Source organism: Cyprinus carpio, chromosome B12 (genome assembly GCF_018340385.1).
Source record: "Cyprinus carpio isolate SPL01 chromosome B12, ASM1834038v1, whole genome shotgun sequence".
Taxonomy (NCBI): domain Eukaryota; kingdom Metazoa; phylum Chordata; class Actinopteri; order Cypriniformes; family Cyprinidae; genus Cyprinus; species Cyprinus carpio.
In genome coordinates, this window is record NC_056608.1 from 22,240,928 (window position 1) to 22,264,523 (window position 23,596).

General features: G+C 36.8%; 3 protein-coding genes across 4 annotated transcripts; 1 reads left to right on the top strand and 2 right to left on the bottom strand.

Annotated features, from left to right (window-relative positions):
* Nucleotides 1-870: 870 nt before the first annotated feature.
* On the bottom strand, nt 871-4,419 carry zgc:111868 (uncharacterized protein LOC556628 homolog). The gene is made up of 3 exons (XM_019078769.2): nt 4,261-4,419; nt 4,126-4,181; nt 871-4,047 (listed from the first exon to the last, which is right to left on the bottom strand). The coding sequence occupies exons 1-3, from the start codon at nt 4,293-4,295 to the stop codon at nt 974-976; spliced, it is 3,165 nt and encodes a 1,054-aa protein (XP_018934314.1). The 5' UTR covers nt 4,296-4,419; the 3' UTR covers nt 871-973.
* A 1,727-nt stretch (nt 4,420-6,146) lies between these two features.
* On the bottom strand, nt 6,147-19,572 carry glrx3 (glutaredoxin 3). The gene is made up of 11 exons (XM_042735971.1): nt 19,424-19,572; nt 18,024-18,132; nt 15,792-15,866; nt 13,883-14,084; nt 10,240-10,412; nt 9,679-9,740; nt 9,545-9,602; nt 7,977-8,029; nt 7,796-7,835; nt 7,457-7,549; nt 6,147-6,632 (listed from the first exon to the last, which is right to left on the bottom strand). Exons 1-11 carry the CDS (start codon nt 19,498-19,500, stop codon nt 6,582-6,584), a joined length of 993 nt encoding a protein of 330 aa, XP_042591905.1. The 5' UTR covers nt 19,501-19,572; the 3' UTR covers nt 6,147-6,581.
* A 449-nt stretch (nt 19,573-20,021) lies between these two features.
* si:ch211-221j21.3 (uncharacterized protein C10orf143 homolog) lies at nt 20,022-23,093 on the top strand. 2 transcript variants are annotated; one of them, XM_042735973.1, is made up of 4 exons: nt 20,022-20,386; nt 20,692-20,823; nt 21,873-21,935; nt 22,358-23,093. In XM_042735973.1, exons 1-4 carry the CDS (start codon nt 20,315-20,317, stop codon nt 22,385-22,387), a joined length of 297 nt encoding a protein of 98 aa, XP_042591907.1. In that variant the 5' UTR covers nt 20,022-20,314; the 3' UTR covers nt 22,388-23,093. The 2 variants fall into 2 exon arrangements, with proteins under 2 accessions (XP_042591907.1, XP_042591906.1); XM_042735972.1 differs by having other exon boundaries at nt 20,027-20,386; nt 21,870-21,935.
* The last annotated feature ends 503 nt before the right edge of the window (nt 23,094-23,596 follow it).

Genomic DNA, 23,596 nt, shown 5'->3' on the forward strand with positions numbered 1-23,596 from the left:
CGAACGAGACCAATGTTTTGCTGATTTTTTTGTTGACTTATCAAAATATTGTGGAAAACAAAACACTGTATAATTTTATTTGCATCCATTGTATTTCATGCTGTTTTACTTCCTTTTCCGGGTCAGAATGTCTATGTTTGGTAGTTTCAGCAGTGTATAGTGTAAATGCAAAAATTGGATACGGGTCACTTTTAAAAGATGTAAGCGGGGCGTCAAAAAAAAAAAAAAAAAAAAAAATCGGATATAGTCAGAAAATCGGATTTGGGCATCAAGACCTGCAGTGTAAATGCAGTCTAAATTAACTGGAAAGAACACAAAGCCTTAATAGATTGCGTTATTTGACTTGGGGTTTGCTTTAAAATTTCAGTTTAGTTTTATTTACATTTAAATTGTCATTTAGCAGATCCTTTTATCCAAAGTGACTTACAGATGAGGGCAATAGAAGCGATCAAAATGAGAAAAAGAGCAGTAATATGCTAGTGCTGTATTAGGATATTGTAGTTAAAATTCACAAAAATGTACAGTATTGTCCAAGCAATAATAAAAGGACATATTTATAATTTGCCTTAATTTTGTTTAAAAAAAAAAAAATAAAATAAAAAAAAATAAAGTCAGTTGAGTGAATTGTTACATCCCTACCTGTGGTCACTTTCATGTTTCCCCACATCTGCTGCAGGTGTAACTATACTGATGTGTTGACTACTTACAAGTCAGCCAGAATGTTAACCAAGCATTAGGGGTATACTACATAATTTGTTATTACAAAAAAAAAAAAAAAAAAAAAAAAAAAAAAAAAGTCCCATTTAAGGCAACGTTACACTTACAGCAGCAAGCTTAGCATTTAAACCTATTAAGCACTCAAAGACAACATTTAAATGGAAATGCAATTTATTGTTGAAAAATTACACTAAAAGCAGATTTATACCATATAGCATTGACATTTGTCCACAGAACCAAAGCACATAGCAGTCCTTTAGCCCTTGACCGATGAAGAGTATCGTCCTGAAGCAGAGGAGCTCTGGGAAGGTCTGGAAAAGCCTGTAGCTTTCTGGCCATAGGTGTAACCATAGCTACTTGAGAAAAGTGTCGAGTCACTGGACTGACCAGAGAACATGCCTTGTAAAGCTCCTGGGACACTTGAGCCTGGAGATGAAGTCATGGAGCCTGAGGGTTGATGAACAGAAGCAGACAGGCCAGGAGATATTTGGCTACCAATTGCCGAGCCAGAAACAGCCTGAGCCGAGAGCTTAGAGGGTCTGAGTCCTGTACCAAAGAAGCTTGAGGTCCTCTGAGAACTAGAGATAGAACTCTGGGCCACAGAATCCACAGAAGGGCTCAGGGCTGGCAGGAAGGAAGACCCACTGGAAATCTGAGAGCTCTGAGGGAAAGAGCTGCTCTGAGGTACAGCTGTGCCAGAGGCCTGAAACCATTGGCTCAGAGTTGAGGCTGAAGGCTGCCATTTTCTAAATGCATCTGAGCCGGTTGATGATTCACTTGGAGAAGCCTGAGTGTATTGACTGGACACAGAAGGGGCATACTGGTTAGAGGCACCTTGAAACTGGAAAGATGCTCCAGTAAAGGTAGTTCCTTTTCGAACAGGCACATAACTACTAGAACCTGCCAGCTGAGTTCCAGCCATACTCTGGGAGCTTGATGCATACAGGCCAGAAGAGCTTGGACCACTTGTTGATTGGCTAGAAAGAGAGGAACCACGTTCGGCATATGCAGGGGACCCAGAGCTATATGGACTTGAGGTACTTTGAGATGGGCTGGACAAACCAATATAGCTGCCACTTCCCTTTTGTGTGGAGACAAATTGGCCAGGACTTGCTGCGGAGATAAGGGTAGACAACTTAGTGGGAGTCTTGGAGCCTTGAGATGGAGCTGCATAGTGACTAGAGCCTGCCAGCTGAGTGCCAGCTCTGTTCTGGGAGCTTGATGTATACTGGCTGTAAGAGCTCTGTCCAATGGTAGACTGACTAACACCTAGGGGTGAGGCAGCAGGCTTGGTATATCCAGATGACCCAGGACTATACTGATGTGAGGTACTTTGAGACAGGCTGGACAAGCCACTATATCCGTCACTTCCTTGTGTGGAGGCAAGCTGGCCAGGGCTTAATGCAGAGGTAGAGAATATACTGGGAACCTTGGAGCCTTGAGATGGAGAGCTACTCTGTGATGCAACCGTACCAGAGGTCTGAAAGCTTTGTGACCACCTAGAGGAAGGCAGCCATTGAGGCGGCTTGCTCAGAGACAAGGATCCACTTGGGGAAGTTTGACGGTACACAGGCACTTTTGCATCCAAAGGAGCAGGCACATACTGGGCAGAAGTACCCTGCAGGTGGAGAGAGGATCCAGTTAAGGTGCTTCCTGACAGCACAGGGACAGTAGGACTGGAGCCTGCCGGCTTAGCGCCAGCCCTGCTCTGGGAACTTAATGTGTACTTGCTGTAGGAGCTCTGACCACTGGCAGATTGGCTAGAAAGGTCAAGAAGGGAGGACCCAGGTTTGGCATATACAGGGGACCCAGGGCTATACAGAGTTGAGGCACTTTGAGAATGGCCAAACAAACCATCATACCTGCCACTTCCTTGTATGGAGGAAAGTTGGCCAGGGCTTACTCTGGAGGTAGAGAACCTACTGGGAACCTTGGAGCCTTGAGATGGAGAACTACTCTGTGATGCCACTGTATCAGAGGTCTGGAAACTTTGTGATGTAGAGGCAGGACGCAATTGAGATGGCTGGCTCAGAGACAACCAGGATCCACTAGGAGCAGCTTGACTGTACACAGGCACTTTTGCACCCAAAGGAACTGGGACATTTTGGCTAGAGGTACCTTGAGAGGACAGTGAAGAGAACCTACTAGGAGACCAAGAGCTGCTCTGTGATGTACCAGATCCTTGCAACACTGCTGTACTAGAGGCTTGAAAACCCTGGGTCCTAGTGATTGAAGGCCCCCCCTGAGATGACTGGCTTGGAGAAAGAGAACCACTCTGAGTTGTCTGATAGTACTGGCTGGACATGGGAGGTTTTGCACCCAAGGAAAAGGCTGGAGCATACTGGCTAGTGGTACCTTGAGGCTGAACAGACAAACTAGAACTTCCCTGTCCTGGTACATATCGATGGGAAGCTGCCAGCTGAGTCCCAACCCTGCTCTGGGAGCTTAGGGAATACTGCCTGTAATTGCTTTGGCCACTGGTAGCCTGACTAAATCCTAGGGGTGAAGGAGCAATCTTGACATAGGAGGATCCAGAGGTATCCTGGCTTTCAGCACTTAGAGGCTGGGTGAGCAAACCACTTGTAGAAACAAGCTGGCTGGAACTTCCTGCCAGTTGTGGCCCAGAGCTGCCCTGATAAGTAGCAGTAAAGAGACGGCGGGAACTTCCTGAGGATCCTGTGGAAGAGCTACTCAGTTTAGAAAGCAGACTAGACGTTCCTCCTAACTGAAGGCCAGAGCTGTTCTGAGAGCTTGCTGTAAACATGTTTGAGGAGCTTTGACTACTGCTGGGCAAGCCAGAAACAGCAAGAGGCGAGAAAATAAGTTTTGACAAAGAGTCAGGGGTAGAAAGACTAGAGGAGCTATGAGACGGAATGGACAAGCCACTGGAACCACCACCACGTACTGGTGTGGAAGCAAGTTGCGCAGAAACTCCTTGCAGACTAGAGCCATCCGGAGAAGAGAGAGAAGACCAGCTGTAGGAATCTTGTCTATCATCAGACTGGCTGACTACACTCTGGGCATGTGGACTGGAGGAACCCTGGAGTTGAAGTAATTGAGAAACACTATCCGAGACACTTGGGGAACTTTGGGTATGAGACATAGGTCCATAGCTGCTGGAAGAGCCTCCTTTTACATACTGATGTGAAAGGGAAAACCTAGACCTACTGGCACTCGGGCTTTTCCCAAGAAGCATATTAGGAGCCACTTCTTCTACAGGAATGCTTCCAGTCACTGGAGCCTCCAACACAGAAGACTGGATTCCCCCAGGGGAGAAGCGCTTGTGGACAGGCCAATTCTCTTGAGGCTGAAGATTCTGCGAAAACCAACCTAGAGAACATAAGCACAATGAATAAAGCATACAGTAGTTTAAAGAGAAAAACCCACACATATATTTAGTATGCTGACCTTCATGACCAACAGCATGTTTCAAGAAAATCAAGATGACAACCAAGTGGTGGACCCTAGAAAGAGAAAAATAATAAAACTCTACATAACACATGTAACTGAGAACACAGCATCAGGACTTGAATTTTAACTAACCTTTTCCAACCCAGGTCCATAGCAGAAACAAACATTAACAGAACTGCTTTGTTGAAAAGTGACTCTATTACACCAAACCACCACTGCTACAACCAGACCAACTACACATCCCTGTACACACTCATAACCAGGCATTTGTCTTTTATAAGCCTGCTTATCCAATCAGCTGACATGTCTAATTATAAGAAATGCTGTTCACCTGTAAACACTTAGCTGGATATTTGATGACTGAATTTGCCAATAAGTCATTAAATACAATCACCTGTCTCATCCACTTGCAACCATTACACATATTGTAAGCCCTGCACCACAAAGCATGTTTTTGTGGCTTACTAAAAATGTGTAAGAACATATACTGTGATATTTTGGAAGTCATTAGTGCAAGAGATTGCACTTTGTAGAAAACATGCTAATTAGGTCACCAGATTAATAACCACGCTCACAACACTAAGCTTATTTTATGTAACAGCTAATCTATTTTGTATTTACACTACTAATGACATACACTACAGAAAATTTATTTTTAGACCACCCTGGCAGATACATTAGAAATGTAGAAAAGTCTTTATTGCATTTGTTTCAACATTGGGCTCTTTAAAATATTACTTTTTATACTCATACATAGCAAATACTTAAAGCAACAGTGCAGCTTTCTCGGAAGGTTCCTTGAAGGCATTTTAAACTGAGTTTAATATCATAATATACAAATATACATTGTATACTCCAAAAATTAAGGTTTAAGAAAATAACTGCATATGCATAACTCACAGTGCACAATAGAAAAAGCAAACTTTTTTTGAATTTATTTACCAGTACCACTGAAGATATACACTATGCACAGGAGTTTCTGTTTAATTTATTCCACAATATGAAGTGTCTGACTTCATTTTAAACACTTAAACCTTTAATTGATTTACTGTGCTTAACATCGCTAGCTTGAACACCACTGGAGACCTCCTACTAGTGTTTCTAATCCTGATGTTATGCTAAAGTGAACCTTCACAATGTGTTCCCGCTCTTTAAGGAAGTGTGATGAAACTATGTTTCGCATGCCTATGAACAGTGGTTGCCATATGTTTCAATTCATGCATCAAGGCACATTTGAGTGTGCTATTGTGGGAAAATGTGTTGAAAGTTTTAAAAGGTTTCCTCAGCACAACCATCAGGTTATTATGGGAGCACTGCAATTACCCACAACCACAGGGGTGTGTGTGTGAGAGAGGAACATAATGGCCACTTTACACTCTCGGCTCAAAGCCAGCTGAGGTGTGGGTCGACTTCCCCCCCAACCAACAACTGCTGATTAATATTGATGGATCTTTAATCACAATAAGAGAGTTCTTCCTGTCCCCAAGAGCTTGGCAGAGTCACTCTGTCTGAAAAGCTCAAGGATCACATTAATTAAAGCGAGTGGACATGATGGTGAATGGTACATCCATCATTCCCGCACTCATTAAATAGGTCACATATCCAGGATAAAAACTCAAAGGCGGCAAAAATTGGCCTAATCTAACAACCTGCAATTAAAGGCAGTTGCAGGAGCTCTTTAATAAGGGCACAGATTCACACAGGATGGTTTCACATGCCAAATCATTGGCTCTGATAGACAGGGACATTAAAGAAAAACAGGATTTACATTAAGACCAAGTTTACATGAAACACATCTGATCCAGGATATCCGATCACAAGTGGATGGCGCTAAATATAGATTAAACAAAATGTTGACACAAACCACATTGAAATATAGTCAGAAGGGCATTTCGAAAAATGAAGGTAAATGCATACTGATGCATCCCAGAAAACAGTAAAGGATCACCTACCCAACTAACCTGTCATTGAGTAAACAATAAATTACTTGCAATTAAATAAGAAAATGCCCATACATATAGCATCATTATTGGATTTTACCCAATGCCACTTTTATTGAAATTGGTTGCAATGGAATGGACATACTCATTCTAAAAGTATTTGATTTGGCAAAAATTTGTGGTCACAACAGCCATATTTAAGACACGTGTCAAGACCCGGTGTACATTTTAAATCTCGGTTGACCACTTGTAATCAGGTCACCAAAGACGGATGTAAGTACCAGGTATAAGCAAGATCTAAAATATGTCAGTGCAACAAAAACAGAACACAGAATTGGCTTTATTGGATTTACAGCAGAGGTTCAACAATGATTTTGAAATTTAGCAATTTTCTAATAAAACACTAAATTGGATGGAAATAAGTCTAATCGTGTACTCCATTCCTGAGGTTAACTGTGCAGGTTACAGGCATCTCAGCAATGTGATCCACATGTTCTTCAGTGCTGGAGTAGTTTAGTTTTCTCCTTTCAACACAGATGCCAGCTCACCATTCTCTTTCAGCTCCTGTTTAACAATATAAACATTTCCCATCCATTATGAAACACCTTCACAGTTCATCAACTACAATTCATTCAGGTTCAGAGATGGTTCTGACAGCACTGGCTCTCTTCATATTGCCTGTTAATTAAAGAGCTGCACCTGCCCTCTGCTGGAGTAAAACCCCAACTGCAGTACATCTCTACAGGCAGATGATATAACTCTTATACTGCCATTCAATTGTTTGGGGTGTTTTTTTTTTTTTTTTTATCAGCAAGGATGCATAATATTGATCACAAGTGACAGTAAAGCCACATATAACGTTACAAAAGTTTCCCATTTCAAATAAATGAGGATTTATTGAACTTTCTATTCATCAAAATATCTTGCATAATGGTTTCCACAGAAATACTAGGTAGCAGAACCTAGAAGAAATTAGTTTTCAACACTTTTAAACCCTGGCTGCTGAAAATTCAGCTTTGCCATCATAAGAATAAATTACATTTTAATAAATATTTAAATAGAAAACACTATTGTTTTACTGTAATTTTGATCAAATAAATGCAACCTTGCTGAGCATGTTTTTTAAAAAACATTTAAAAAAATGTATCGACCCAAAACTTTTGAATAGCAGTGTATATCTGATTTAGATCTGCTCTTTAAATCTCTATACCAATGAAAGCAATCTGAAAAAACGCCATAATTACTATTTTCCTGAAGTCTAGAATTATTTACATTCGTTGCAAATGAAGCATTATAAATGCAATGCTGTTTGTAGTGCCTAATTCAAAAATGTTTTTCTTTATCATCTTAGTAAGAGGATTCATGTTAAACACTTTAATGCATTTCACCTTGACTATGTCCAGGCCTCCGATTAGTTCCCCTTTAACATACAGCTGTGGGAACGTCGGCCAGTTGGAGTACGTCTTGAGTCCTTGTCTAACCTGTGGAAACAATCAGAAGTGCACAACTCATTTTGGCTAAACACACAAAAACTGACAATTTATTTAGGGACATTCATATAGTAAAAATAAAATTGTATTCTAAACATAATTGCTTATTGTTATTTAATTATTCAGTTCTCAGTTTGTAAGAAGCTCACTAGGTTTTGGAACACAGTCTTTCTTGAAGTTGCTCTGGCAAGACAACCAAAAATGGAAACATAAACTTAAAACTGAAGGAACTCTCACCTCTTCATCTCCCAATATGTCAAACGTTTCGTACTCAACTCTGAAATGTAAGCAAAAAACATGTTACTTTAATAACATACATTTAGTCTTTCAGTAATTCATAATTCACTCCAAAAAGAGCTTCCAGTCTTAGTTAAATGACACTGTATGTGTAGATTCTGGAATCGTGAAAGTCTCTCACCCCGCGCTGTTCATTATTTCAAGTATCTGACGGCTGAATCCACATTTGGCAGCCTGAGTATTCACAAAGACACGAGTTAAGAGGATGAAAACGCTAGAACATCTTTCACATCATGAAAGGCTGCAGTGAAACAAAACCCTGCGCTTGAAAGCCAGTCAGAGGAAGCAAGTTTTTAACTCCACCAAAACACACACAGACTACTGGAGAGGCTCAAAGAACAGAGTACATAAGATACGAGCGGCTCCTCTGGGCCCAATCCAGCACAGAACCAAACTTCCATTTAGAAACTTACAACTATAACCATCTACAAAAGATATTCTGAAGTGCGTCTCAATAACTAAGGGAGAAAGAGGAGGTAACAGAACAAGAGAGACACAGAGAGAAGCCAGTCAGACGAGAGAAGAGAGAGGTCTCGTGGGGAAAGACTTTAAACTACTGCAAAGAATGTCTTTCATGTGCGAGTGTTAAAGATCAATACAGTTATGAGGAGAGAGGTGAGGGGTCTTTCTCCTCCATTAAAGAAAGAGAACGCAGCTCTATCAGTGCCGGAGCCACCTGACATCGATTTCCAGAACCGCTTTACCACTGCATGGTTTCTTTTACTGTACGTTAAAGAAAAAAAGTTCACTCAAAACAGATCTTTCTGTAATTATTTACTCACTTTAAATGTCATTTTAAAACCGCATGACCTTTTTCTTCTTCAGTGGAACACAAAGGCATACTTTTGCACAGCAATATTACTTCATAATGTTCTAAAATAATATTTTATCAATACATATGCTATGAAACAATTAAATGATTAAAAAAAAATGTTATCTTCAGGGTAAAAACAAATGAAGAAATTTAACAAAATGTTCATGCAGTGTTACTTTATAATGGTTTAAAATAAATTATTTTATTTTAATCATTTTAAAATTAATATTAAATTACTCTAATAACAATAACAGTGTTGTTATTATTATCAGGTGAAAAAATAAATGTCGCTTTGGCAACTAGGTGAAGCACTAAAATCACCACGATAAAACTAAAAAAATAAATATACAAATGAAAACTCAATTAATATAATAAAAGCTGACCCAAAATATTAAAATAAAATATTAATAAAAACTATACAAGTACATAAAACTAAAATAACACTGAATAATAATCATAAAAATTTATGATATTTGCTAAATAAATGCAAATAAAATAAATGTTTAATTTAGATCAAAATATTTTTATTTTTGGACGGCTTTCAATGTAGAAAGAATGCTTTTTGTCAGCTGAATGGTGTAGTTAAAGCATCTACCAGCTAGCTGACCCATGCTACTGCAAACCAACTCCTTAAAATTGGGTCTGTTCTTTACAAACAAAGCTGACTTCAAATATATATATATATATGTGTTTGCAGCAAGACAGACATGGTCACTATGAAGTTAAAGAAAAAATAACAACAGCATATGGATTTGTAATAACATGTGGCTGAATAAATAAAACAGAATTTTTTGGGTGATTTATGCCTTAACATCCCCTGCTTTCTCCTCACTCGTTTAAACTGAGAGAGAAAAAGAGTATTTAAGTTCACTCACCTCTTTATTGCCTTTCATGAAGAGCATGACGGGTGATTTATTGATTAGAGATTTCAGCCTGTCAGAAGAGAGAATGTTTAAACAAGTCCAGTCGTACAAAGAGGGCATCTGAGCGAGCGTGTATCTGTCTTTACCTGTTTTCCAGTGAGACGGTCTTGGGGAAAGTATTCTCAAGTTCTCCCGATTCAACCAGCTCCTGTGGAGGATATAAAATATCTCTGAATCCCAACTCGCTTTGAACTCGACTCACACATACACACTCTCCTTTCATAACTAACAGCTCCCTCCTGAGATATTTTACCTCTCTGTAAAGGTAAATTCACTATCTTAATGAGGAAGGGCCTCTAAGATGCTTGAGAGAAGAGAGAGAGGGGAAAGAGGATGGACGCTGGCTAATCCAGCCCTCCTCTCTCAGCAGGAGCACTCTGTTTGCTTTAAGCAGTATGAGCTCGCTGGGAATGTAGAGCAACATACAGCTAATAACAGCTAGCTGAGAACACACACACCGTTAGAATAAGTCCGGAAACATGAATTCTCAAGATATTATGCATGAGATAAAATGCACCACATCAAGAGATGAAGAAATCTGTGTTTGGAAAAATAGGGAAATATCTATAAAAAAAAAAACAAAAAAAAAACCTTGCTATGTATTGAACCCGATCAATATTGTTAAAGTTTCTTCTTGTATTTCGTACCTTTATGATGTCCAGTCCTCCAAGGAGTTCTCCACTGACGTAGACCTGCGGATAAGTGGGCCAGTTGGAGTAGGTCTTGAGTCCCTGTCTGACCTCTTCATCCGAGAGAATGTCAAAACTGCTGTACTGTACATTGTGGTCCTTCAAAATCTGAACAATTTGACGACTAAAACCTGCAAATAATGCAACAAAAATGTGTTGAAGTATAAAAAGAATACCATTACAGTAGTAACTCTGTTTATTGTGTTTGTGTGCTTTTTACTAGCTTGCACTTATTTTAGAGTATTAAATCTTTTGTTTGTTTGTGTGCTTTTTTTTGGTTTTTAATTTTTTATTGGCTTTTGATTTTTAAAATGATATTATATATTTAATGTCAATACAATCACAACAAATGTATTTTATTATAAACTATTTGGTTTTTTTTATTTTGTTCTTTGTTTATTTTGATTTTGATTTTTAAATTATAGGTATAAAGTATGCCTATTCACATTTTTAATGTCACTACAACAACAGAAAGTGTCATTTATCTTTGCATTTTTTTTTAATTAGTCTACTTGATGTTAGCTTGCACTTGTTTTAAAGTTTGATATATATATATATATATATATATATATATATATATATATATATATATATATATAATAATAATTTTTTTAAATAAATAGACATATATATATATATTTAGTTCATAACTGTTGTGCTGATATTTTTTATTTTAATATCATTTTTTTTCTCTGTTAGAGTTGTGCTTTTTTGTCCATTATGTTATTATTATTATTCTCTATTATTAGTTTTTATTATTATTATTATTATTATTATTATTATTTATTATTATTAAACTTATTATTATAGAAAGTACATCATGTTAAGTATCTAAATTACTATGAAATTTTTGTCTTGGCAAGTATCTGAAATAAAAGTTTTTATATATACATATATATATTTTAATATTTTCCAAGTAAGATTTTTTATGGTTTTAGTTTTAGTTGAATCACCCTGCTACACTGACAACAAAAGTTGTTTCTTTTTTGTATGTTTTTAGTCACACAGTGAGTAAAATTTCAAGTAAAATCTGCAATCATAATTACTCATTTGTCCATTTATAGATACTACACAATGTTGGGCAACACAACTGAAAGCTGGAACAAAATTTCCTGATTTCTGAATTTTAAATAGCAGTTCTGTATATATGGATGACTACCAGCCAAAAATGAAAGCAGATAAAAGACAGAGAGAGAGATATTAGATGGGAGGAGACAAAGAGAACAAGAAGCAAGAGAAACGGCGCACAAGAAGGAGGAGTGAGCGAGAGAAAGAAACAAGATCAGGAGAGAAAGAGAGAAAGATGCGCGGGGTGATGTGTAGAGTCTGTGTAGCCCCTGCAGTAAAACACCCATTTTCATCTTGTGTGGCTCATGAGGGAATTCATTATAAAACAGCTCCAGGCGCCTCACTTGTGCTTATGCATTTGCTGGTATATTAGCTCGACTCTATCAGAGCGGGCAAACAGGCGGGCAGCTGCTTTCTCTGGCTCCGGGCGAACTCCACCAGACATGCTGCATTGATTGCCGAGTTCTTTCCCCCTCTATGCCTGCACCTACAGGGGCCGAAGACCGCTCGCTCTGGCCGACTCCGCTCCAGGAGAGGGGCCATGTTACAGCCTCGTTCCTCTTTTGAAGGACAACCCACTCAGAGCGAGAAAGGCTGAGAGATCTGAATTGATACTCGGACCCTTAACCTTTTAATTTGACATGCATAACCGCTTTAGAGTTAGCGGAAGACTTGATCATTTGGCTCGACGCTCGTATTGGAACAAAAGAGCGCATTTAGGTTTAGAACCCAATGCATGCCACCGACAGGCATGGCTCGCTCTCTGTGCATTATTTCTTGATTTGGATATCAGCCAAGCGAATGAGAACATCAATAAGCTTCAGCATTATAATATCTCCGAGCCGGACCGACCCACTGACACCTAGCGCGGCTTCAAATAACATCAACGGCGCCGAGCAACAGGTTCCGGGCTCAGAGACGAATCGGGGTAAACTCTGAGGATCTTCTATTAATAAAGCAGAGCTGGAGGAGCTGGCAGCCGTTGAAAGCCCAACATCACGTTTGAGATTACAGTTCAATATCGTTTTTATTTTGATCTCAGGATGGCAAACGCCAGCCTTCCCCCAGACCTTCCTCTTTACACAGCCAAAACGTCAAGCGCTAAACTGCGCCTCAGTCCATGACGAAATATGCACTTTGAACTATCAAAAGTATTTTGTTTTGAATGGGTGAAATTAATACGAGGATGTTTTCCAACGCAGAACCACACATTTTTGTGTTAGTTGGAAGAAAAAAGGATGCCAGAAAATCAGCGAATCAAACAGAAATAAACAAGATCAAGCTGACAGCCTAAAGTTAAACAAACTAAAGACTAAAACACTATTAAGTGATTATTAAGCTGTCACTGTCAGGATTTAATAAGTATAACTTTGACTTACAAAAGCAGAACATGTTCCTTTTTTGGAGCGACTGCATATCAACAAATGTTTGATTAACAAAAGTGGTTGTTCACCCTTGTGTCAGCTTTGAAATCTACCAGCAGCCTTGTCAACAGAATGTCTCTTTTCAATTTTAGTGAATTTCAAGGAAATACAGACTGTTTTCACACACCGTGATGATGCGTTTCAGTTATTAACATCATAAATCAAGCAACGTTTTCTACATTTTCGTTTCAAAGGAAATGAGTGTACATTTATAACACTACACTTTGTATTGTGCATTAATTTAAAGAAAACTAGTTCCACTGAGTGCGTGTTTCTAATGCAACGGCTGGATCTTTTCTACTGCTATTAGACAGAATGAGAACACAATTACATTTGTTGTAGTTTCCGTTCACCGCTATAGAGGTTTACCCAACTAAACTTCCAAAACAGTGCTTTTAAGGTACAGCAAAGCTACTAATTAATTAATAAAAATTATTAAAATTTCAATAAATGAATAAATGTGGTGCAGCTCAACAAGAGCATGGCGTTAACAACGATTCCCAGGGAATGAATGAACTCATAAAATGTATACCTTGAATGTAAGTCACTTTGAATGTAAATTTTATATTTTATTTTGTTTAACATGCACGTCATGTGACCATTAAATAACATCAGAGAACCATGAACATGCAAATGTGCATTAAATTATTAAAATATTAACTTAAAATTTCAGCTGGTCTTTTCAAAATAAATAAATACGTCCCTGCCATACACACAGAACAAAACATGCATAAAGTTGTGAAACTAGCGATGCAAATTGCAAGATGACAAAAAAGTAACTAAATGCATGCTGCATTGTGCCACGGCATCTTTAGCCACTTTTCCACTAAAACTGAACTTTTTTTCCCCCTGACCTGTTGCTGTCTGCGTTGATTGTAATGGGATCTATTTATACAGACTGAAACTTTGGGTCAAACTTTGAATGGAACATGGAATGTAGTGGCTTATCCATGCATACGTCCTTCACACTTAAGACAGACGTAATGCGCTTCTCTCTCCATCCCGTTCATGCAACCTTGATTTGTCTCACTCCATCGCCAGCGGTTGCTCTAACTAACCCGCTGACCCTGTGTTAATTTATGCGAGCGAGTGTATACGTGTGTGTTTACCACAGCGAGGCTCCTGGGGCGATCCCTTCATGAAGAGCATGCAGGGTGCGGCGTTGATCAGCCTCTTCAGTCTCTCGTTGAGATCCTCTTTAGGGACGTCCCCCGCCCTGGCAGCCCCGCCCCCACCGGACCCCAGCCGCTGCACCTTATTGGTCAGCTCAGGGGCATGCGCACCATCCAACCTGTCAATCTTCTCACCGCCCTAAGGGTTGTCAGTAAACAAATAAATAAATAAAAAACACTCACAAGAGTGAGCAGTGATAGATTGAGAGGGAGGAAAAAAACAGCATTAATTTTTTAGGATGCTTGCCAGTTTGTTTAGATTGTTTGCAGGGAGAGAGAGAAAACAGGCCGCGGGCTCTCCTGCTTCTTTGACATGTTATGCCAAGAGAGGGAAAGTCTTGCCAAGCCGTGTGTTTGTTTAACCTCCGATTATTTCTCAGTTGCTTGATTCTAACATGAGGAGATTTTGCAGCTCACATTACTTGATCGTTAAACTCAACCTTCCCAACAGGCTCCGTTTTTCTAACCTCGCCTCCCTCTGCTAAATAAACGCAAAACACTATCGCAACACACCTAACATAAATAAAAGCTGTGTGTACAGAAAAACGCAGTCTGGCATAGATCAGCATGCTTTACGCAAACATAAAGAACACAGTGTAGTAGTGAACTTCATACTATATAAAAAGAAGAAAATGGGAAATGAAACGGACTCAATTACTTTTTTAATACATTTTGCTGGTGCATATTATTCTAAAACAAAGTACGTTTTTATTTTTGCAATCTTTTTTTCAAATGTTTTAACTTTCTCCGCCTCTGAAACAACTTTTTCTGTGATGTAATTAAAGCTGTGTGGGCGGGGAAAACTAATACTAACCAATGATATTATAACCTAACATTCACAATCCGATCAAATTCAAATGATAAGTCACCATTTTTATATACAAAATACTTTCATTTGTACATAAGTCACTTTGAATGTTTTGTGAAAGCCATTTCATGTTTCAAGTTTTCTGTTTGAATGTTACTTCTGTAACAAGGTTTATTTCTGAGTAAAATAGTAAAAAATTAAAATTAATAAAACAAACAAGTAAATGCTTAACTAAATAATTCATGCAAGTACTTCTCCTGAAATATGCTTCACATTTATAAAACCTCAGAGAGTCCAATTATGTTTGTGGTAATTACAATTATGCCAATAATGCTGTAGAAAGTTTATCATCTATTGAACGTAACATTCTTCAAGGAAACCAGAGCAATAAAATGAAATAAATTTTAAATGAAAAAAAAAAATATATATACACCATTAATCCAACTGCATTAAATGATCAAAATATTTAAACTTCAGTGGTGTTCTTTTCTAACCTTCTACTTGTCAAAAAAAAAAAAAAAAAGGTTTTCAGAAAATATTAAGTAGCACTACTGTTTTAAAAATTAAGAAGAAGAAGAAATGTTTCCTTAGCAGCAAATCAGCATAAGAATGATTTCTGAAGGATCATGTGACACTGAAGACGGGAGTAATGATGCGGAAAATTCAGCTTTGCTTTACATGAATAAATTAAATTTTAAAATATTTTCAAATAGAAAAAAATTAACTGTGGTAATATTATTTCACAATATTACAGTTTCACTGTATTTTTGAACAAATAAACTCAGTTTTTGTGAGCACAGGAAAGTTCTTTCAAAAAAACATTTAAAAAAACTTCATCTGCCCCAAACTTTTAAAAGGTTTAAATCATATATATATATATATATATTTATATATTTATTTTTTTTTTTTCCTATTTGTGATTGAACTAACCTCCCACTGTCTAAAAAGTGAAAACATTGCCTTTATTATGTAAAAAACATTTTTAGCATAATTTTAGGTAAATCTGAGCATAGCTGAAGTCAAATGAGGAAGTTTTACCTTGAATAAGAGGAAGGTGGGAACTGAAGTGATCTCATACTTCTCAGAAACCTCCGGGACTGCCTCTGCCTCCAGCTAAAAACACACAGAGAGAACTACTGTACTAATGATTCTTTATAATTCACATTAATAAAACATCAACATGTCAAACATAACATGTGGGCTGACAGTTTATCTGGCTGTAAAAACCTCATTTAAGACACACACAAAAAAAAAACATTTCACATGAAATTGAAAACTAACACTACAAATCTAAAGTGCACTGCCTCAGCTATAACATGTCAAACGTTGGGACACACTTCATGTTGAATTCACTTCTGATAATGATTAAATGATTCAAATTTGTTTTGTGGACACATAAACTGTACATAAAAATGAATTTCTTAAAAGAACTAAAAACAAAAAAAAAATCACTATTAAAAACAAAGAAAAACGATCCAATTTTATTCTAAGGAATTCAACACAATTAATTTCACATAGATTATAAAAGGGCAATTGTTGCTTCTCTTCTGCTCTGCTGACTGTGTAATGAAAGGCAGTATTAACCCTTAACACAAGGAACAATTTCTCTCTGCTGGTTTAAGGCCATGAGGAAGGTAAAGTCATTCAGAGCCTGAGGCATTTCAGTGCGCTCCACTGGGAGCCGGAGCAGAGGCAGGAGAGCAGCTGGATCTGTGTTACTGGAGCTAGAGCCATAACACTATCATTTAGAGCCCAGTGCACACAGGAACATTTACAAGAATAATGGCCATTTTTAAACAGGTATCTCTAACACAACATGCCATCGAACAGAGAGTCATTACTGGCATGTTGGCTGGTTTAAACGATCAAACAAACAGAATTTTTTTGGACTGTGCCACAGTACTGTACACTTTTTAGGAATGGCTTACACATAGATATTTCACTGCATTCATTTGGGATAAGAGAAAGAATTTAATTTAAAAAAAAAAAACAATAGTAAATCATTTTTAAGTTTGTATAAGGATCAAAACACCAAATAACTGCAGAAAAATTTTTAAAAAAAACTAATTTCTGAAGAAAAAAAAAAGTCAAAGGCAAAGTCACAATATTGTCTTCCACTTTTCCAGAATTTACAACATATATACAAGTAAAATGGTTTCTCAAATCGGGAAAAAAAAAGAAAAAAAAAATGTAGTATGGGATTTCATTTTGTCCATCTATAATTGATTAGATCATTGGATTGGAAATATTTATAATAAATACTGCAATATTCCATAAAAAGGAAAACTTTAATAAAAAAAAAAAAATTTAATAAAAAAATATTATTAATGTTGTTATAATAAGATTATTTGGTGGTGATGTGCAGTTTATTACTAATTATTATTTAATTCTAGTCATTTATGCATGCACTACGTCATAGAGGTTCCCATAAAAATAGACCTTAAATATTATTATCTGAGCATATTTAATTGTTAAAATAAACTACTTTTGTTGTTTAAACACACACACAAACACACACATATATATAGACATATATTAGTGCTGTCAAATTATTAATCGCATCCAAAATAAAGTTTTTGCTTGCATAATATATGTGTGTGTTCTGTGTATATTTATTATGTATATATACTGTAAATACACACATACAGTATATATTTTGAAAATATTTACACGTCTATATTTACATTACAAATAAATATATTTAATATGTAAACATATTGTTCTGAAAAATATACATGCATGTGCGCGTATTTATATATACATAATAAATATACATAGAATACATACATATATTATGTAAACAAAAACTTTTATTTTGGATGTGATTAATCGTTTGACAGCACTATATATATATATATATATATATATATATATATATATATGATATATATATATATTTCCATTTTAATTTCATTCAAAGAATTCTGTCCTTTGCCTTTCTGCAAACTGCCCAGATATCCATGGAATAAGATAATAATAATAATAATAATAATAATAATTACTTTGCAATGAGAAACAAAACATTATATTCAAAACACAGTTGGTTTTAGCAGCCAGATATGTAAATTTCTGGGCAGGCACTGGTGTGATTTGGGGCTACTGGATTCTTTGGGAAACTTCTTTGGAAACAAGCTTTCTTTTCAACAAATTCTGCTTGTGATACAGAAACTACATCTCAGTGATATTTATGCACATTTTGCACAAATTAATTATGAATGTTATCGGTGAAATGATTTCCAGTATTGCTGTGAGGGGCAGTGGTCCTCCTACCTTCACAAACATGGTGTGTTTGTGCTCTTTGGCTAACTCTGCCATCACATCGTTCATCTGCGAACACTGTGGAGCCCATGGCGCATGGAAATGGACGACGGTGAGGGACCTGAACAAGACAGAGCAGGACTGATGAGCTTTAGATCACAGACTCTGAGATCCAGAGTTAGGGAGGACTGTCTTGGAGAAACACACACTCAAAAATAACTTCTAAACTGTCTTTAAGCGTATGCTTTTATCCAAAGTGCCTTAAAGCAGACATATTAGAAGCATTTTTGGGTTGTGCTTCACATAAAGATGAGACTTCATGTTTAAACACTTTTAGATTAGATTAGATTCAACTTTATTGTCACTGCACATGTAAGGTACAAGGCAACGAAATGCAGTTAGCATCTAACCAGAAGTGCAATAAGCAGTAAGTACAGAATATACAAGGTCTACAATATGTACAATAACTATACAGATAAGTATTATGGACATAATTTACAGATTTTAAATACTGTACAAAGATATACAGATAGGTGTACTATGAACATTCTATACAGATGGAATATGTGAAAGTGTATGTACACTATAGGCAGAAACTATGAACATATGAACATCGTTTACACTAGTGCAATGGTCAGTAAAGTGCATAGAAAATATTTCAGTGTGGAAATGGATTATTCAGTGTTTCTGGATGAACAGACAGTAGTGCAAATAATAGCAAGTTTACTGTTTTTTTTTTTTTTTTTTTGCTTGTTGTAAATAAATAAATACATTTTAAGGTTTGAACATACTCCTTTCCTGAGACCAGCCCAGATTATAAACACTACACTGCACTACATCAAACAGTGAATCATTTAATTATCTAATCATTTGTCTATTAATAACTCTATAAAGTCTTCTCTGCAATGATACCAGATAAACAGGCTCTCCCAGAATTCAATGAAGAACCAAACTGAAAGTGTGGAAGCATCCTGGGACGGCTGTTGATGTAGACTAGTAAAGGAAAAGTAAGGCCTGTGAATGTTATCAAGTCATACTATTTGCTGGAAAAAAATGTCAAATTCTCATTCAAGTTCAGTTTTGACATGAGGGGCACTCACTAAAGAGGTCTGATTATGAGGAAAGACCATTAATATTCATAATAATAAGAGTATATTAAAAGTATTAAAACAAATAAAAGTATTAAAACAATCTGCCAAAAGCATGTCATCCAGATATGATTCATTGATACAGATTTGCATCACATTTATTTGAGTTTATCCGAACAGGCCATCGGTTATTTCAGTCTATTCGATCGAAACGAAGTCTATACACGTTTTATTCCCGTGCATATGTGTTACATCAGTTAAATATATGTTCGAAATCAATTGTTGTTCGTGACAGACTTGACAAATGATGAATTTTTCGCTTACTTGCTGTTATTTTTTAACAATTCCTCAAACTGCTGCAGTGATGTCGCTTCGGTGAGGTTCGCCATTTTGTCAGACATTACTAAGCGATCATTGAACCCCCCTCCCCATCAGGACACTGTACTGAAGCAAAGCATTACTAAACAATATAGGATAACATCGAACCCAGACGTTGTTTTAACATTTAAGCATTTGAATTATACACACAACTTATTACGTTTTAAGCCACCATTTCCGCTTCCTTCCATCTTTCAGAGGTGAATATTACAGTGTGTAGCAACAAATAACCTGAATAAGTCTCTTTCGTTTGAATATTATTTTTATTGCTAACAATTATTGCACAAAATCACACATGGTCTATTCTTATGATAGTTTTGTGTCATTTTGTAACTTCTTAGTCCCAATAAGTGTGGGGGAAAGTACAATAAGGGTGAGATTGAGAGCAAATTATATTTTTATTTTAAGGTGAACTATTTCTTTAAATTACATTGGTTCGCTCTAAGTGGTCTCTCGTCGAATAAGAATGCTCTATTTGACGTAACCCCGCCTTCGTTAGTCCGTACTGTTCACCGATTGGTTGGGAAAACTGTATGTCACTCATCTTGAACGATACAGGAATTTAAAATACGGAATAAAAGCAGCGCATGAAGAGTCGCACGGGAATACTGCGGCTTTGTTTTGTTTGGTTTGGAATTATTATCCTTTTGTTTTATTTTCATAATACTTGTACAGATACCTCAGTGGTCGATGAATTAAAGAGCCCGCCTTTGACTGCTTAATACAATGAGTTTTTAAATTTCCATATTGCTCCATATGGGAGTGTTCATTCATCAAGTGTTAAAGAATTAAAGATCAATACTGTAAAATACTGGCTTCAGTACTGTAAAATAACCAATGGATTGCATAAGTCCCATGCAGAATAAGAGAAGACACAGTGGAGAGCTGGAGCAGGGGCACAACCAGTCGGTAAGAGGACTTAATTTTATTTACTATATCCTGATGCATGCTTTAAACATGCTAAATATGCATCAGTATGTTTGCTTTTGATAGTATTTGCTTGACCTTCTGTGGCATCTGCACAGGCTGTTGCCCTTTACAAAAAGAGTTCTGAGTTATTATTAGTGCATGTATATAAACCCACCTGATCATCACTGAAAATAGCTGTTATGATTTATAGAAACAGAGTGCACCATGGCATGACAGCCACATTTGCTTCTTACATAATCAAGCTATAAATAGTTTAATGCATGTTAATCTTCTGAACTTCACAGAAAAGGCTGTGTAATGGTCTGGGAGGTTGTGGCCGGGTTGAATACGGTGCGGTGATGGAAACCCAGATGGACACGTGGGATGCCCAAAATCACAGCCCTCAAAATGGACACAGCGCCAGCGTCCCCGGCATGGTATACAATCCAGTCCAAAATCCTAGTGGGGATTTTTCTTCTTCTTAAAGGATTCCAAATGCACATAAAACTAGTTAGATCTTTTCTGACATACAGTTCTCAGTTGGGTAGAATGTGGCTGTTGTATTTGTCAAGGAATTATGATTTATTTATTTGACTAGGGCTCACACTGTCTCTCTTCTTCCTGTCTCTGTTGTTTACAGTGTTGTGTTGAACATGTATATTGCTCTTATCTGGTGTTCTTGTGTTTATGGAGCATGAGGAATGCAGGGGTTAAAGGTCACGGTCTATTAAGCAGTCTGTTTTATTGCACCGTCTCTGGCAGTGTTTGTTTGTTTTTGTCTTTGTTTCTTTTGCATTTACTGAAGTGACTGGAAATATTTTGGAAATAAGGTGTTATTTCAGGACAGTCAAATGGCAATAATAATAAGATTTACTGTTCGTAGGTCACAAAAATAACAATACATATAATACAAATAACATTTATGTTTAATTCACTGTACTCTCAAGTGTACTAAAAAATAAAATAAAAAAAGAGGCAAAAGTAAAATAAAATACTATAAATAATGATTGTTGTTCATAAAAAAAGTAATGTTTTGTTTGTTTTTGTTTGTTTGTTTTATTGTGTATATAATTTTCTTGGGTGGAACCCAAAATACTGGTGCTGAAGAAACTTTTTAAACTCCTAAAGTCTCCTATTAAGTGTAACTTTCAGAGATTCTGTGAGTCTTAAAAGGTCTTAAAATTCACAAATGATGGCCTTTAAAAGGAGCAGAAAATCTTTCTGTTATCTAAACAAACTGAAATCAAAATTTGAACCAAATAAAGTGAGTTATGCTTAAAACAAGAGCAAGCATCTGTCACTGTGGAATGAAAACTTGTTTCTCTTTTTGAATTAAAGTGATTTTTCTGAGCCCACTTGCAAATATTCGTTCTTGTTTTAATCATAAACCCATTTAATTTTGAAACGGAAATTGAGACATATAATGGTGATTATTTGATTTATTTCATTGTATTTTTATCTTTGATGTGTTTGGGTTTGTCAGCAGGTGTTACCCACCCCAGGACGCGGAGCAGGACAGTATTGCCCCAGGTGTATGGCAGGTGAACCTGTAAGTAAGATTTGGTATTCTTCTTTGTGGGTTCCCAATAATATTCCCCTCTTCTTTCATGTCAAAAGTGTGTGTGTGGATAACATGTCACTTTTTATAATATGACACATTCATCAAATTAATCTACCCTCAGCACTTTCACCGGACGGCGTTGATACAAGCAATATGATTGCCTTTGGAAATGTTGTACTTCCTACAAATCAATATTTATTCATGACGAGAAAGAAATGCACATTTTGAACGGTTTTCCCGCAGGCCAGAGTACCTACCAGCTGATCTAACCACTACGACACGGGAACAGTCAGCATATATGAATATCAATTTGCGTAGGGTTAATGAACATTATACATACAATGCATGGAGTGTTGAGTGAAGTTGACCTGTGTCACATCAATGTTTTTCTCTCTCTCTGTCTCTGACAGGGCCATATAAACCACATCAAGAGATATTGATCAGCATTGCCGATGACTCCTGGAGAAAATGAATCGACTGAATAAACGGCCGATGCAGAGAAGCAATCTGCAGTTTATCCGTACCGTGTGGGTTTTTTCCCGCATGCTTTGTGCCTTCCATGCATTTTCCAACTGGCCTCACCTAACTACAGTAGTACCTATTATTGTTTCGTAGCAGTGAGGTTTACTTTACCAAGAACACTCCGGTGGTAAAAAAAAAGAAAAGGCCATGAATGATGGTTTAGATCACACTTTTAGTGAAGTGTTTTGAGATTTTTGCACTGTCCATTTTTCAGTGTTGCATGGTCTTGATTTTCAAGAAGGAATTACTGCTGTAAATGCAATGTTAGCAAACTCTGTGAAACTATATGCACAAATAATCTCTTTTATACTATATTTCTAAAAAATGTAATTATTAAATCACTTTCAGGATTAAATGTCATTTCACATGTAGATTTTATTTTTAAGAATGTTTGTGGTTTCACATTTCAGTTGCATTCAGTTTGGTAGTTAAATGTCCAGAAATCTATGTCAGGTTCATTTTAGTAGATATATTGTCACTGTGTTGTTCTTATCCCAAATAGATTTGTCTTTTGTTTTGTTTTCCTTTGTAGAAGACATTTCAGTGTATTCACTGATTTTAACCTATTTTGTATCCTTTATAAACCAATCCAGAATATTTTGCATAAAATCTAATTTGATTAAAGCTTTTGTGTGTTTTTTTTTTTTTTTTTTTTTTTTTTTCAGGCTCTTTAAAAAAATCAATACATGCTGTTCCCAAAAGCGCACACAAGATGGCAGTGTCCCATTCCGTTTTTCTTCTAGGGGCACTTGAGCAAGTCAGTAGTGTTTAGAATCCAGCTTTTAAATATTTGGTACCACCATACATCTGTTTCTCCGTTTATTTCATTTGAAATATCCCTGGTGTTTTATTGAAATCAAAACATTAAGTTTTACAATGCATGCCTTATTTTTATTGGTACACTTCATATAACCCACCCTTAACGTACTTAATGAAGTTTTATTTTCTCAATAAGGACCCCGATTAATAAGAAGAACACCTGCACCACATATTGATGCTTTTTCCATGAGGAGCAAAGACTTGTATCAGCTATTCCCCCTCAGACAGCAAGTTTTAATACTCATTTTGACATCAGCGACTCTTCTCCCAGATATGACTTCCTCCAGCTCATAAAACAAGCTTCTCCT

What these genes read in the sequence shown, in the direction of transcription:
- si:ch211-221j21.3 (XM_042735972.1), top strand. Translation starts at nt 20,315, where the DNA reads ATGGATTGCATAAGTCCCATGCAGAATAAGAGAAGACACAGTGGAGAG. An exon ending in AGCAGGGGCACAACCAGTCG is followed by an intron (nt 20,387 to 20,691) that starts GTAAGAGGACTT and finishes TGAACTTCACAG; the next exon opens with AAAAGGCTGTGTAATGGTCT. An exon ending in GCGCCAGCGTCCCCGGCATG is followed by an intron (nt 20,824 to 21,869) that starts GTATACAATCCA and finishes TGGGTTTGTCAG; the next exon opens with CAGGTGTTACCCACCCCAGG.
- zgc:111868 (XM_019078769.2), bottom strand. Translation starts at nt 4,295, where the DNA reads ATGTTTGTTTCTGCTATGGACCTGGGTTGGAAAAG. An exon ending in ATGGACCTGGGTTGGAAAAG is followed by an intron (nt 4,182 to 4,260) that starts GTTAGTTAAAAT and finishes TTCTCTTTCTAG; the next exon opens with GGTCCACCACTTGGTTGTCA. An exon ending in ACATGCTGTTGGTCATGAAG is followed by an intron (nt 4,048 to 4,125) that starts GTCAGCATACTA and finishes TATGTTCTCTAG; the next exon opens with GTTGGTTTTCGCAGAATCTT.
- glrx3 (XM_042735971.1), bottom strand. Translation starts at nt 19,500, where the DNA reads ATGTCTGACAAAATGGCGAACCTCACCGAAGCGACATCACTGCAGCAG. An exon ending in TTGTTAAAAAATAACAGCAA is followed by an intron (nt 18,133 to 19,423) that starts GTAAGCGAAAAA and finishes TGTCTTGTTCAG; the next exon opens with GTCCCTCACCGTCGTCCATT. An exon ending in ACCGTCTCACTGGAAAACAG is followed by an intron (nt 9,603 to 9,678) that starts GTAAAGACAGAT and finishes CTCTTCTGACAG; the next exon opens with GCTGAAATCTCTAATCAATA.